Genomic DNA, 17,191 nt, shown 5'->3' with positions numbered 1-17,191 from the left:
ATCTTTTATACTGTCTATGGGTATGACTTAAAGATTTCCTGTATCAGCTTCCACTTTTCCACTGCCTGTCCATTAAGTGGCGTAGAGAGATCTATTTATTACCCATGCATTATCAGTTGTTTCCCCTTTTAGTCAGCTGATGGAGGAATCCAAATGCTGTTTTAAACCTGTTTCAAACATATCTATGTAGCATAAAGAGGGATTAGCACACCTCTTCAACTAGAGAGCAAGACAAATGGTCTTGGTTCAGTCAGATATATCCTGAAAAGAGAAGCTGGTGTGAAGGTGAGTTGCAAAGAAGATTGCTGTGTTTGCAGTTAAAGCAGATTCATGAGCTCACTCTGCATGAGATTTCTCAAGTGGATGCTTAGAAGGATTTCGGCTGATCCAACAACTCATCTGCTGGAGTCATGGCAGAACTTAACTTTTTGAATCCATAATACTCAAGTTTTGTCTCAAGGCAAACCTTTGAAAAACTCAAAAACATAATTAGTTTAATACCTATTAGGATGCTGTTCAAGAAACATGTAATACTCTTTACTCTTGTTATTGCACACTAAACTTGTATTTAATTCATAAACCTGCATATTTTGCAGTACAAATATAGTGCCTCATTGCAGGTTCACTATAAGCTATGTTCTCTTGTACTGCCTCCTTGTTTTTTAATGTAGAGAATGGAAGCATACAACTCTGTAACTGTGAAAATTAAACAGCTTTTAAGTGCTTTAATCCAAACACTGAAAGCAGAGAAATAAAATGCCAAAAAATTATGTGCAGTCAAGCATAAAAATGAAGACTGAGGCTTTTGTGTGCTTGACAGGGGGGAGGTCAATGTGAAGAGGGCAGCCAGGGTTAGCCGAGTACTCCATCTTCAGTGATATTTGAAAATGTAGGAAACTGAAATGGAAGACCTTCAAACGAATGTTTCAAGAGTGAACAAGAGAAACGAGATGAAACTGCAATCGCGTGGCAATTCAACCTTCCACAAAAATAAAACTGTGCAAAGACTTTAATGTGATGTTGGGATGTTAGTGTTGTGCTCGCTGTGAAATATTGCCAATATAAAGTCAATGTTCACAGTGGCAGGAAGCGAAACCCACTAATGCTGCTGCTACTGCTGGGAAAGGGAGAAATCGATATAGAAACGTGTCATGTGGCATGGAAAATTCTGCCAGTTGTCAAACCTAATATATGATTGCACAGCTACACACTGCAGAACTGAATATAAGCATTTCAAGGGCCAAACAGTAGCAGAAAATACAGAATCAGCTGAGAAAGAGGGCTTGCAAAGCAAGAAATGTCACACTCTGTTGCAAAAATATGCACTATATGAATGATCAGCTATGTGACTATTTATGAAAGGTGTGACTCATACAGATGAACCCACAGGGAATTATTTGCAGTTCCTCTCAGTTCATTGTGGCCCACATCTTTGTGTCAGTATTGTATTTTAATTCACTGTGCTGGCCAAGAGCAAATGCATAAAAATATGGAAACATTAAAAAAACTCCAAAACAAAAAAATCTGCGTCATCATTATCTGCTGTAGTTATGTTGGAGGAAGCTTCTTATGCTGTTTTTGCAAACCTTCACTGATCTTTGGCATTTGGTATGTTCATGCAGAGTGTAAATATATTTCGGCAAGCAGGAAATGGCTTTGGTCAATAAAACAGAAAGCAAATGCATTAGTGCACTGCAGTAGATATCAGGTATCATATCAAAGCCATCAAGATGTGCTAAAGCAGAAAGCAATGCATTTCGGCCATGCGGAAAGGTACTGAAAGGTGGAACAGGGGTGACCTTTTATAATATATTCTATCATGTCTTCGCTGTAATGACAGACAACAAAGTGAGGACATTAAACTTTAATTAGCATTGCCTGCATACATCTCTACTTATTGTCCAGCTCTGACATTTCAATAAGCAGCCATGAACATTGTAAAGTGCCTGTTGACTAGGAGATAGCAAAGTGCTCAGTAGATATGAAGACTGCCAACTATGATTAGAGCCAAGATGAGCTAACGCACACTCGTAGTACAGGAGATGAGAGATTGTCATCTGTCCTGGTGCTGCTTGGAGACAAACCAAATTATAAGCTCAATCACAAATACAAGAAAGTGTGGAATGAGACAACTAAATTTCCACTCAGCGCAGGGCTCAAAAAGCCTGCTAAACCCAGAAGACCATAAAATTCTTATATAGATGGTCTCTCCTGTTAAGGTCCCGCTGACCTGAGTATTTTGTCCAGCATTAGACCAACAGATTTGCCTCAGCTGCTCTGTGATCTATGATGATATACGCTGTCACAAAAATTCTCTTTGAAGAGAGCAGATTCTGCTGTATAATAAATCAGAAAAATCTGCTGCGAAGGAGGACACTTATTCACTTATTGCATTTTTAAAAGGAAATGGGGATACAAATATACTGATATTAAGACACAAATATAGAAATTACCTGTTATACCACATGCATGGCAGTATTTTATCCTCTAATTTTTAAATAAAGCGTTTTATCACCTTTTATTTACTGAAAAAAATATATTCATGGTGCCAAAACATTCTGACATCCACTACAGTGCTTGTTATTAGAAGTTAAAGTTTAAAATAACATTATGCTTTATAATTAGTGTTTGTCCTTGAGGGGTTTCTTTTTTCCACTGAACATCTGCAAAGCCAGTTTTATTTATTTTTTTTACCTCTACTGCTCACATATTGCTATGATTCTTTCCACAGTGCTGCAACCAGCAGTTAGGACAGTGGAGTATGTAAAGCTGGAAGCAAAAACCTGCTTTCATATACTTGTATGCACAGTAAAAATGAAAAGGGGACCCACTCATGAAAAAAAAACTCAAAACATCCCATTGCACTACTTGTGGTCTAAAGGCTCCACAGTCAAATTTATCCATTTGGTAGCATTAAAAAAAAAAAAAAATCTGAAAGCTTCTTTGAAATTTTACCAGCGCGGCAGGACGAGAGATTGTGACTTTTATCAATATTCTCCCCTTGCGGTCATCTATTCTTCTGTTCATCCACAGATCTCTGTCCTGCTGTTATACCACTTGATTTACACAATAACTCATCACCTTTATTGAAATGGCGATCTCAGTGATATGGATGCTATGGAAAATGGTGTGATCCTTGGGTAATTTGCAGCATAAAGCATATAGCAACATACAGTTCTTCTGGGTTAAAAAAAAAAACTCTCAAAGAATTTGCATTCAAATAGCATGTCTATTATACCACTAGAGGAGTTCCACAAAGTACTTTCGGGCTAAACAGTCACTGTTTTTCAGACGATGTGTTCCAGGAAAGTAAGAGAAGTCATTAGCCTTAGAGGGGCGCAGATGCATTTATCTAAAGCAACAGCAAAGTGTTCACTCCCTGCTATATCTGCAAAGAAAGTGGAGCAACATCAGTGCTCTCCAGAATGATGAATGAGTCACAGCAGATCACACAAAGCTTGACAACCATGCTGACATGGAGAAGGCAGATAGCCAGACTAAAAAGAAATGGTGTCTTTATGAAGGAACGGCACGTAGGCGGTAAGATCTGGGAGTTCCATTTCAGTTCTCTTGCCATCTTAGCACACCCACCCACCACCTTCGGCAAGCACAGTGAACCCTGGATGGAGTGATGAGCAGAAAAGAAGACTTCCACTCACACGTACTCCTACAGTAAGGAAGTTCCTTGGAGTGATAATGCAGAGAGGGGGCAGCGACCCTGCTTTTATGGTTAAGCCTCTTTAGGAAGGAAACACAGAGCTGAGCCTGGGACAAGTAGGTTGAGGTGAATAGCAAAGCCCCATTAAGAGATCAGGACTTTATCGTAGACTCCACGACAGAGACAGGACAACGAAGGCGCTCAGGGAGATAAATCAACCAGTAATATACAGAGCAGTTTTTCTCCCCTTGAGAGAGACTGAATGACAGAGTGATGGAAGTCAGACCATTTTCTTCACCAGTGTTTCACGTTCGAGCTCATTTCACAAAGGGACACAGTGATGAATGATATCCAGCAAATACTGATAGGATTGAAATGACATGAAGTATGCTACTCTGCTTCCCTCTTTTTCTTACTGTGATTCGTCTTCAACAGAGTAAAAGGCATATTTTATATAAGCAAAGGACACAGTAGAAAGTCATTTCAGGTACCTGAATATATACAGATTCAGTAAAATAAAATAAAATAAAAATGCCATAATGGTCAGACCATAGATATTTATTAGAAACTATACACTCACCAGTCGAAACAGTAAAATCACTCCCAGGTGAAGAGAAAAACATTGCTCTCTGGTGAAGAATGCAATGCTTTGCTGAGAATCCTTCAGTTCTGGCAGACCAACCATGACTATGACTCTGCCAGAGAGCAACAACATGACGCAGCAGGACATTAGGCCCTACCACACCTCAAAAGTGGCTCGGGAACGAGCTGAGAAACACAACAATGAGCCCAAAGCAGGAACAAGCAGGAGGCCTCACCCTGAAGTCCAAGGCATCTAAAGGATACACTGCAAATATCCCAGTGTAAAACCGCACAGGACACCAAGTAGGTCCTCTGTCAATGCCTTGATGGATTAGAACGTTTTTGGGAGCACAGAGATATGCGAGAGAGCTTAATTTCAGTTCACCAGAACTAGAATTCAACTAATATTTTTCATGAATAACTTAATAATCATTTGTTTTATAATTTATATGTATACTTTACAAGTTTTTTATAATTTCAGATGTTGTTTGCTTTGACCAACACTCCAAAGCTTTTAGAGATACTCACTACCTGATGATACAAACTATGATGCAGCTAATTTTATGAGGGGAAATAGACCAAAAGAATACTGGGCATTTGCCCTTTGGGAATGCGGATACTGTAAGTGTTGCAGATTGCTTTTGTTTCGAACTACTGATCCACTGATCATTTTAGCTCTAGTGACAGCTGGTGACAGCCAGCTAGGTAATGGCCCTGACGCTCTGATGACTTGATGCAGGAGGAGAAAAATGACAGTGCCAGAGAAATAAATGTGCAAATGGCACCAGTCAACCGAGAAGAACAAACAAATTTATCAAATACATTTGGAGTTTGATATCGGACTGTTTCGACCTGTGTCGCCATAATTTCTCATCCATATAACTGCAGTAAAGTCAGATTCACCTTCAAAAACAAACTTAAAATGAAACATTTGCAAAAGTTACGAAATTGCTTTTTTGGGGGGATTTTTTGGTCTAAAAAACCTGGAATCACTACTGTGGTAAAAATTTTAACCTTTTACTCTTATTTAATCCAGTTATCTTCTCCAACTTGCACCATTTTTAGCTTTTCTGCTGCTCCCACAAAATATCCCATTGGTCAAAATTACAGTTGTGAGCTACAAGATGACTTTGAATGACCCATCCCCGTTTGGTTAAGAATATCGGACTGTATTGGGCTGAACTGCAAATGCTTGTAAGAAATACCAAGTGAAATGAAACGGACAAAAGGTAGAAACATTTTCTGTGCATTTCTACTAAAAGTCAAAACCTACCAAGATGAAATAAACCAGGAGGCATTAAAGGTGTACTGAACTCTTCCTATTCAATTTATAAAAACAAACAAACGAATTGATGTTTCCACTGCGAAGGTTGCAAGTGACAAAACAGAGCTACGTGTAAAAACATTTATAAGGAATCTGTCCCAGAATGTTTGTAATGAAGTAATGAAGAATATCTACAGTGACATTTTATAAAGTCTACAAATAGGATAATGTATGCAAAATGCATCTTATGGTGTGTTTTTATAGAAATAATCCAAGCATTCAGCATAATGCAGCTCATTCTTATTAAAGTAACACTGGCTTATTTTTTGTGCAATATAACAATCTCTTCCTCACCACAGCTGGACTGTTATTATGCACTTTCGTTTCCTAAAGCCTTTGTATTTTCCTGCAGCCTGCTCATCCTCTTTACTCTAAGGTCTAGGTGCGGGGGCTGAATCAAAGGTGGAAAGGATGGATTGATATTCCAGTCAGACTGTGGGGCTGTTGCTGGAGGCTCCTTTCAACCCTAATGTGAATGGTTCTATAAAGGCTGTGTGCAGTTGCCTATTAGATGAAAAGCCCACATCAGAGTGTGCAAGGCAGCTAAACCACTGGCTGGCCTGGAGTCAAACACAGTTATGCAGTCTTGAAAATGTCAGTCTCTTTAAAAAAAAAAAAAGAAAGAAAGAAAATTGATTGTATTTGATTTGACACTTCCAAAAAAACATTATCAAGATAAAGCTTTACGCATTCAGTTGTCGTGACAGAGCAAAGAAGAACTCAATTATTAACACTTGGAGGATTAAACTAGAACAGGCCAAAGATGATGAAAAATCACAAGGGCACAGCGTGAAATTAAACTGTGTTATGAGGGGAATTTGGTTTAACCGGACAGGTGTCTTGATGACTGATGGACATGGTCCAACATTTCTTGCCACAAAATTGGAAAAAGTTTTTACAAGATCATAAAAAAAATTGAGCTTAATAATGAATAATATTAAGTCTGGTTCGGTAACCCTATTGACTAAAGCATTAATAACACAGAGCTTCGTTAACACCTCTCTGACAGTGTTATTTCTGCATTGGACTGAATTCTATCTTAGAGATATAGGTTGCCACAGACTGTTTAGCAGGCTTTATTATAAATCACACCTCAGAGACCTTTGAGAATTTATTATTCAGTGGTATTCTATTTCAAATTTAATCACAGAGGAAAATAAAAGAATACTGACGGACAAAAAACAACAGATGCCAAAACAAAACAATACAAGAGGGAGGATAACAGAGACCTACACTTTGTTTAAACCTGGCATGGTGTAACAGCCTTTTCTTGGGCAACCACCTAGATTACAGTAATTCCAAACCACAGAGTGGTTGCTGGCTATTGGATGATGCTGTACTAAAAGCCTCTTTGTAATTATTTTGGTCATTGATAGATTACTGACAATTTGTCTGCAACCACTTACCAACTACATGCAGAGCAGACGCAAACATTCACCTTCAAAGTAAAAGCACCAATCTGCTGCAATCAACACACTTTGGTTTATATCAGTTTCACTGCTCCTGAGCGGGTCGTTTGTGGGTGTTTGCAGTGAAGTCAGTGTCTTTCATGCAAACTATGGGCAACCGTGGCAAAGTAACCACAAGGTGGTTTTCAGTGCAGCACTTTGTGACCGGTTTCACCTAGTGACATTCAGTGACTTCTATTAACGACTCAACTGGTGTTTAGGAACACATTTTTCCTTGGCGACCGTGTCAGGGAGTTAGTGACTGGTCAAAATCAAGCCTGTGTGACTTAGGCCTAATTATTTAAAAACGGTTATGCTGCTTTGAATTTGAGTAAGAGCAGTACCCATGAGTCATTCTTATATTTTAGCTAGAAGGTTTTATCTGTTATCAATGTTTCCACAGCAGTCTCCTACCTGCTCCACTCAGTATGTAGGGGGAAGGTCATTAAGACACACAACTATATTTACTTGGCTTTCTTTGTGAGGACATCTGTAAAATATAGATAACTAATTAAGCAAACTCTGTGAGTCATTATTTTAAAAAAGCCACCCGGTATTATTGATGGTTAGGTAATGCAATACTTGCATATTGATCAATGACTGGTCAAGAGGTAAAAGGGTATGGAGTGGGTCTAAAGACTGGGTTACAACCAAAAAAACAAAATTACAAGTTGGTACAAGCAGTGGAAACCTTTGCAAAGAGACAGTAAAAATGACAATATTTGAGCAATATCAATATTTTGGGCATTAATTAAGTGATCATAGGAAAGAGATGGGACTTTAGCCAGTCCAAGTCTGTGCTGAAGCTACACCACTGCCAGTTAGACACATCACCGGTCTGCCTCCAAGACAGGAAAGATAAACTGACTACTGCGAACGCACAGCAGTGCTGAACACAGCCCACATACTCAGACACATTCATACAGACAGCAGACAGAGTGTCAGTGTGAAAAGGCAATGACCAGGAGGCAGCCTTTTACTGGGCTCCGATAGCATGCTGTGCTGTCAGTAAGAGAGGAGAGTGTGATGGTTTTGGAGTTGGCTGCATATCTGAAAGGTAAAAGATCGGACTTTGTGTAGAAGAGTTCAAAGGAGTTACATGTCAGGATTTAGATGTGATTATACTATTACTGACCTTAAACTTTGATATTAAACAAAAACCTTGAATAGCAAAGGCATACTCCAAAGCATTAAAAAACTATAACTTTTAGCAGAAAAAGATTGATTTAAGTAACTGCTCACTTTATTTGACAGTTGACTGTGTAGACAAGAGACAGATCCCCTTATGTAAGGAATCAAACCCAGGCCATGTTCCTAACAATCAGGCATACAGCTCACACTGGCAAATAATCCTGGTTAACCAAAAAGTCATTCCATTTGTGTGTTTGTCCAATGAGTAGACAACTAAAAGTCTAAAAGAAAAAAGGAGGTTTACTTGTCAGATAAAATAAAACTACTCTAATCAATTAAAATATTTACAGATACTGTTTACTAATTGGATCATTAGTGGAGTAAATTTCTTGCTTCACGCTGAAGCATAAATATTTTAGACTACCCTTCTTGTTGAGGAAAAACAACTTTCTATATGTAATTGGGCTGTGGAGAAAATGTATATACATAAACAGAATGGATACAATTCAACCTTTTAACACTAACAAATGTAGCAATACTGGCATTATACTAAATAATGTATATTTTGCTCCTGGAAAATTACAAAGTATGAGAATGCACCACACTCATAATGTGTCTGCAAAAACTCTGTAACAGAGACCTGTAAAAATACCTCTATAAGGGATGAGAGTGAATTTGGTAAGAACTAATGATGCATGATATTCTCATGAAACTTCCAAAGGCCTAAATTACTAGATTAACAACGAAATTTCTCTGGTTGATTACCTACATGAAGACAATATGTCTATTTTTTTTTTTAAAGTTCATAAAAATTTTATGTGGCAGTTTGCATACATATAACACGCATGTTGTATACATATCAAACTTACACAGATGAGTAGTAATAATGTATTTTGGGCAGTTTCTTTTAGTTAGCATTTCAAAACGGACCGGTACACGTGTGAGAGTTTTAAACAAACAGGCACCGTCTATTGGCTGCTTCTCATCTCCTGTTGATTATCACTCATGTATTACATAAGCAATTTAAACAAGACTTTATTGACATTTACCTTTATGTAGGTCCTTCTTCTGAAACAGATGCATTTAATAGGATCATGTGTCAGAAAGAGGGTGAAAAACATTCTCTATACAGATACACAGTGTGACATTTTGTAGTCCATAGTGCCTCACAGGAATTTAGTGTGTCTGTAATAATTTCACCTTTCAGGTTCAAGCCAGCCAGCAGCTGCCATGGGAAATGTCAACTTCGAGCTTGAAGCTTAGATGCTGTTTCCATGGTTATGTTCAAAAACAGTTTTTCCTCCTTTGTAAAACGAAATAATGCAATATCTGCAGTATCACTCAGGTTTTTATGTCCTTGTACAAAAAAATTACAAAAAATACAATTTTGACTTTAAAATTCACAGCACAGAAATGATTAAAAATTTAGGAAGAAAGAAAAATTCTATTTAAAAAAAAAAATTATCAGCTTTTTAACATAATACAAGTTGTGCTGCTGACTTGATAAGGGCTTTTTATTAGGGTGGATGGGGACAAGGACACCCTGAAACAACCACGGTTTAAAAAGAAGAAGAAGAAACCAGCAGCCTAAAAGCAGAGTAGCGAAATGCAAGAACACCTGCTGACCTGACCCAGAGGACACGTGTTTCGCCATCCGCCCTGAGCCTGGAAGGTACAAGGAGAGCAGGCAAGCAGAACAAATAAAAGAAGCTGCCTCAGTTGATTTTGCCACATATTCAGCTGCTTTCTCGTCAGTGAATCCGACCTTTACTGTATAGATATGCCATGCATCATCAGCTCTTGCATAATGTCTTGGAGGCTTTGAAGAAAACTAAAAAATCTCAAAGCAACTGAGGTAAACAAACATTAGTCATCCAGTCCATGTTGTGTGTTCTTCCACGCAGCATAAGCCCTTATACAACAGTCAACATGTTTCCCTCTATGAGTGGGTGCAGCAGCAGCCACAGCAGGAAGAGAGAGAGTGAGGACACAGGTTATGAAGTGCAGCTTGTTCTTGAACCTAACCGTGGAGGATGTATTACCATGGCCTTAGGTGCAGGGCTGACAAATCACTTTTTCCTTCTTTTTTTGCAGTGCATTTCATAAAGTAGGTGGGACATGCAGCCTAGCTGTAAGAGTTCCCCCCACCCTCAAATTAGATAATTTTCTGGCCTTAATTAGGACGGATAAATCTTGTAGATATGACAGTCAATAATGTAGATTTGACCTTACTAGCTTACCCATTATCCAGTATGTTGGGTAGATCACCACAGAGGAGCTTTTATATTAAGCTGTGATTAAAGCGTGTTTGCGTGTGTTTTTTTAAACCAAGTTAAAACACCCACATGAAGGAGGTAAAAAAAAGATTGAGACCTGAGTGCTTGCTTCTTCAGCACCAACAGCTGGAGACTCGACTGACAGAGGTGTGAGGTCAGGGAGCAACGGGAAACCAGCCGACTGACAGCCTTCAGCTAATGAGACATGCTGTTCCGGAGGCGTTACTTTCCTCCGGCCCCACCACCGTATACCTGCTCCGACTGACAAACATGGACTCTGACTCATGAGTCAGGGAAATGCAACAAGAGCACCATGAAGGGAGGACATTTACATGAAATCAAGAACCATTAATAATGAGGAAGGGGAGCCGGGAAAGAATAAAAAGGCTTCTCATCACATTTTGGCCATCAGCCATCTGAAAGCGTAACTTTGGCCTTCTGACCATGAACTAGTTTTATTTGACAAGAGAAATGTTGGTGTAGCTTGCTTCAGTCTCGCACAGCTGCAGCACTACCATCGGGGATTAACTTTTTCCAACTGAATTTTGAAAGTGCATCCATTTAGTTAACACCTTACGTAGAAACTCAGTCTCCTTCTGGCTTTGCAGAGATAAATTCCTGGTATAATTTAAAACATGCACGTGTTTCAGTTCGCCTTTTTCACAGCCTAAAGTATAAAGCAGACAACTCAAATGATGTTAGGTTAAACTCTCAGCACAGATTCTGCAGCTGCTTATCAGGTGTAGGCAGCCTCAAGGCCATATGTCACCAACTGCTGACAATCAGTGCACTACTAATTTATACTCACTGACCATTTAATAGGAATACCAGTGAAATCTAAAGCAAAGCACAATGTTGCCAACAAGGGAAACTATTCGGGCCACTTGTACAACATGAACTGCACACAAACTAACAGATATTCTAAGCGACTATTCTGAATACTTTCAGTCTAACTTTTCAACTTATTTTGTCATCAGGAAACTGCAATAGAAAAGCAGCCATCACAGCAGCACACAAACAAAAAGCAGCCAAACAAAACTGCCTTTATGCAAAATCAACCTTGGTGATTTTATAGAGTATTCTCCCTAAAACCTATTTCACTTCACTACTTACATTTTAAAGGGAAGTCAATTTCATTGCTTTTTTTATATTCAGCATGCTACTCTAAACCTTAATCTCACCCAGTGTGATTAGGTTCGTGCTCTGTGAAAAGACTGCAATCTCTCACAAAAAAAGTATCCAGATAACCATTTTTCAGGTCTCTATCCAAATTCAATCTCAGTTAGAAAAAAAAGGTGTTTCAAGATGACATTGAGTTCAGGTAAGAAAGCTGGTTCTTCTCTTCCCATTTCATGACTTTCTAGTTTCCAGGGAGAAGATGCTAGCTGTGTTGGAGATATCAGTATTTTGTAGGGAATCTTTATTCATCTTAGGCCTAAAATATGGTAAATGAAGGTGGGATATTAGAAACTCTATAAAAGGGGCACAGCCAAACCTAGAACTTCTAATTTCCTTTTTTAATGTTAAGGTTACTAAACTGTGACTTAATTGAATCTGAATACACCTTGAACCACATTTAATTACTGCAAGCTTTACAAAAGGCCTCACCGCATGATTGCTTTTTAAAAATTGAATTAAAAAAAAGAAATTAAAAAAAGAAAAGCCTGTTTAAATGTATTCCTTCTTTAAAGAGCAATGAATTGAGTTGAACAGATGTAACTTGTTTCTTGTTCCAGACAGACCTTTCCACCAAAAGACGTCTGACATCTGCTCACAACAGCAACTCATTTATTCATGTTGTTCATTAAAATAAAAGAAATTCTGCATTCTTTTGGCTACTAAAAACATGGATTTTGGTAGCTAAAAAAAATAAAAATCATTTTTTTAAAAATTCTTCTATACTTTTTTTTATTATTGAGTTTTCAGCAACAGGCTTTCTGAAGGTTTTTCAATGCCTTTCTTTGGACATTGGCTGTTTGTCTTTTGTGTTAGTTGTTTGTTAAGCCCATAAACACTCACCTATGAACCATTCAGGCATTAAAAGAAAAAAAACATCTTTAAGGAATGAATAGGTTTCAATACTGATAAGCTCCAACTTTTTAGGAGTTCCTGACATCAAGGTCAAAAACCGCCTGTTAGAAAAAGTTCTGTCAGACACCAAAAAGTTAATAAAACTTAGACTTGTTTGAGTTTTATGATTAGTTCACTCTTAAGGGAAACTTGCCAGCTTCCAGTGGGCTGAGACTGTAACACTCTTTTCTGTAATCCAGGAAGGAATATGAATTTCTACCTTGTAAACTGATCCTCTGTGGAAATTGCCAATACTCTTAAACTCTGCAAGCAAGAAAATGACCAGACATTCCAGTCTTGACTTGATTTCTAATGCCACGAAGGGAATATAGAGATTTCTGCTGAATACATTCTCAGTCCAATTTAGCAGTACCTCTTACCAGAGGATTTTTTTTAATGCATTAAGAATATTGTGCATTTTTGTTTTTATTGTGAAACATCAGCCATCCCAGAATGATATTTAGAATATTGTACAAGTGCACAGAACAAACTAATTTACTTGTGAACATTTATTAGTAACTTGAGATAAGAGCATATTTGATAGTTCGTGCACTTTCTTAAAGACTTCATTATAACAACCAGGAAAAAACTGCAGCATTTAAACAAAGAGCTACAGTTAAGTGCAGGAATTCAAGGTTATAGCAATATTAGACACTGCAACTTTCCCCATCTCCCTGCAGGTGATTATTACAGTGGGTGTGACTGGAGTTTGACAACTTGGGTACTTGTATATAAAATACATGTAAATACAAATGCATATTACTATAATACACTAGCTCTTTGTCTGTCTGGCAACTCCTCCAACTCCAACACAGTCATGAGTTTAGCAGCATAACTTGGCAGATATTTACATCTTGGGCAACTAAAGGTATATATATTGTATTAAATATTATGATATCGTCATGACGTCTAGCAACAAGCAAAAATGACCAACTGCTAGCATTTATACCCAGAAAAACCTTATAAACACATCTCATTTTAGTTTCAAGACAATAACATCTAATTCCCCCCATTAAAACTTATCGCAGCTGCTTCACATTTAGTTTTGGCAGGCCTACAGAGTCTCTGTCGAGCAATACCACAATAAATATTAGCCGTGAAAAAAAATTATATCACAATTTTAAAAAACCCCAAAACTAATACTATTAGTTTATAAAGATATTTAAAATTATAATTCTATATTTTATTTTGTTGTATTCAATAATGAAAAAACAAATTACACACAATTTCTTTTCACAAGCTTTGTAATTTATGATAGTTGAAATTGAAGGGCCTGATTTATATCAGATTCATGTAAGCAAATCTAATTTGCCCACAGTTTTTCTTCAACTAATGAAGAAGCAGTGTGCATCACATCAAACTAAATTAAACATGCCATGAATACAATTAATTGTAGAGCAAGATCAGAGTTATTGGCTACTGTCAGCCAAGTCCACTCAATCCTCATAAGAGGGAAATTCCAAAAATATATTATCTGGTTGCCCCGATGGACAAATTCTGTAAACCTAAAAGGGTTCTTTGTAAGATAATTGGAAAAGTGGAGGAAGCAAAAAGAATAAATGTTCCCAATTGGTGGGGAAATGGCGACATGAATGTGTAAGTGTGCGAGATAAAAAACAGGAGCCTAGCAACAGACAAAAGCTATCATACAACTCCAGCCTGTGACTGAAATATCCCCAAAATGGAATTTCTGGTTGATATGCCATGAAGTAGATGGTTGTGCTGCTATGAATTAATGAGACAGATTCCAGCTTCTCCCTCTTAATGTCCCATACAACAGAGATATGCCTGTATGGGGAGCAGATGGCCAGTGAAAAACACAATAGAGCAGTCAGAAACCAGACAGCTCTGCTGACTTCATTTCGAGAAAATCTTGATCAGCATGAACCCCAAAGCTTGCAGAGGTTATGCCTTACAAAGATTCTTAGAAAAGACGATAGCAAAGGGTTAGACCAGAGGTAACGCAACCATTCATACTAGGAATTTTGTAAAGCACAAAAACACCAAGATATCAATGTTGGCAAAAGAAGAAGTGGAAAAAGCAGAAGAAATGTCAGAAACTTCACCCCCTCCAAACACTTTGATCGTTGCTGAATATGGAGCGCCAACATTCCCAACTGATCTTTGTCCGAGGAAAACATGAAACTAATTGTGCTCTGACCTCCCACAGACCTGATTGTAGGGCACAAGAGCAGGCCTTTGAGAGAGGCTTAACATCTTTTGAGAGAAATAAAATCACTGCCATTTGCAGCCTATGAACAGCACAGTACTCTAACCTGAGCCATGAAGATGTATGACAGGACAAAAGCATAAAAACATCACCCAAAATAGACAATAAATATATCTGAGTAAACATAGAAATGTATTTTGTGTTTATTCATGGTATTAATGTGCTAATTAAAGCAATGCTAGGAGACGACCACTCCAAAATGTTATAAAGTGAAGTTTCGTTTTTTCCTCCTAGTCAGAGTTTGCAACACCAGCAGTGTATTGTTACGCTTACAGCTACCGCACACCTGAGACCTATTATGATCCATCCCAGCATAGGTAGCTGTGAGTTCCCTCCCTTAGGCCCAACCTCAAGAGGGCGCCTGCTTCCTTATATGAGACTGGGCTTGCTTTAAGAAGTCGGTGTATTGATGTGTTTCAGCTGCTCTTGGTCTGCCCCCACCAGCTCAGACCAATTTGCTCATGAATTACTGTTGCCCTGGAAAACAACGTCTAGGGATATAACTGGGACACAACTAGCTCAACAAATTCATTTTGGGAAACAATATGTGAGGAATTTGGGTCGTCTGTGTTTGTGTTTCTTTGTTTGAAAAGCTGGATTTTGCTTCAACTGGGCACCATCTGTCTAAGAAATGGAGAGGGAAATGGACTGGAAAGGGAAAAGAGCACCGTTGATTACAATACCTTGCGTGAAGCATGAATGTCAAAGAAGGGCTTGTTTCGGACACTGAAGGGCTCCTTGGTCTTGTCAATCTGTCCAGTCTTCATCTTTTCCATCCTGGGAGAAATTATTTCCTTTTCTATGCATAACAGCCGGATATTGAAATCACACTGGCCAACAGGCTGTCCCTGAAACACAAAACAAAATCAGTTATTCAACTCTACCCTCTTGCAAACGTTCACAGATTATTCTATGCTTTGCTATTGACAAACAAGAACAATTAACATCTATATGAATGCAACAAATACAGTAGTATTTATTTGGACTTAGTTGGATTTAACTTTGCAGTTCTTCCAAGGCTAGATTAGCACATACATTTTAAAATGCATTTCTTTTGTGAAAACATATTACAGATATGTGAAGATTGCTGAAATGCCAGTTTTGTCACCATGGCAACACTGGTAATTATACTTTTCGTGAGGTTGAGGAATAGGACTTTTGTACATCTGAACAAGGCAGGCATTGTCAAAAGGGGAACAAAAAGAACTTTATGCTACTGTCACACCAATTGTAAAGTACACTTTGAGGTGCTTCTTGGAATCCTTTCCTCAGAATGAACAGACTGATGAAAATAGGACGAGGGACTTTTTTCATGATGACCCAGTCAACTGCAAACAAACTGCTAGGTACATTCAATCAGACATTAGACCACAAAACAATACTCCATAAATGTGTAAATGCAATTACATATCTCACCAATATTTGACCGATATTGAGTGTTTAAATTCATCGGCGTAATGATGGAGTTGCTCCCGTCCTTTGCAGCTATAACAGGTTCCACTCTTCTGGGAAGGCTTTCTACAAGAGTTTGGGATGTGTGTGTCTTTTTGCCCATTCATCCAGAAGAGTGTATGTATGGTCAGACCACTGATGTTGAATGAGCTGGCCTGGAACACAATCTTTGCTCTAGTTCATCCCACAAGTGTTTGATGGAGTTCAAGTCAGGAGTCTGTGTGTGCCAGTAAACACCAAAACTCATGCAACCATGAGTTTATGGACAGAAAATTACATTCCCAAATGGTTCCCACAAAATTTCTTGGTAAGCTGAAGCATTAAAATTCCCCTCGACCCACCACAGAGAAATAACCCCACAGCAATATCCCTCCTCCACAAAACTTAACAGTTGGAACAATGCAGTGAGGCAGGTAATGTTCTTTTTGACGTCTCAGTCTGCCACATAGAAAAGCGTGAGTTATTACTCCACAGAATATCTTTCCACTGTTCCAGACTTCAGTGGCGGTGTGCTTTACACCACTCTATCCAACCCTTGGCATTACGCATGCGTGCCATAGAAATCTAAACTGTGAATTCCCCTGAGTAAGCAGAGTGTTGGGGACTTTGACGCACTATGTGCGCCTCAGTGCTCAGCGACCCCACTCTGTAACTTTACATGGTCTACCACTTTGCGGTTGAGGTTCTGTGATTCCTAAACACTTGCACTTTGCATTAATACCACTTACAGTTGATTGTGGAATATCTAGGAGAGAAGAAATTTCACATACTGGCTTGCTACAAAGCTTATTAGAACAACTCATTCACTCACAAATGTTTATAAAGACAGGCTGCACGGCTAGGTGCTTGATTTTATACAGCTGTGGTAATGGGCGAGAAATCACCTAATTTCAATCATTAAGAGGTGTGGCACAATACTTTTATATATGGTAAACCTGTGAAAAGGTTACTTTAACATCAGCTGAACTCGTCCCAAAAAAGTACACAGTACAGGTAAATCAGCTTTTCTTTGTCACCATG

General features: G+C 38.4%; 1 protein-coding gene across 2 annotated transcripts in view; it reads right to left on the bottom strand.

Moving 5' to 3' along the window:
* Window positions 1–17,191, bottom strand: part of rngtt (RNA guanylyltransferase and 5'-phosphatase) — a 106,223-nt gene that overhangs the window by 38,885 nt on the left and 50,147 nt on the right. For both annotated transcript variants that reach the window (XM_003446279.5, XM_005475013.4), the window contains exon 11: window positions 15,403–15,567. In XM_003446279.5, coding sequence (XP_003446327.1) covers window positions 15,403–15,567 — 165 coding nt within the window. The remainder of the gene's footprint in view (window positions 1–15,402; window positions 15,568–17,191) is intronic.

This window comes from Oreochromis niloticus, linkage group LG15 (genome assembly GCF_001858045.2).
Source record: "Oreochromis niloticus isolate F11D_XX linkage group LG15, O_niloticus_UMD_NMBU, whole genome shotgun sequence".
NCBI lineage: Eukaryota > Metazoa > Chordata > Actinopteri > Cichliformes > Cichlidae > Oreochromis > Oreochromis niloticus.
Note: the sequence above shows the minus strand (reverse complement) of the source record. Positions and strands in the feature narration are given on the sequence as shown.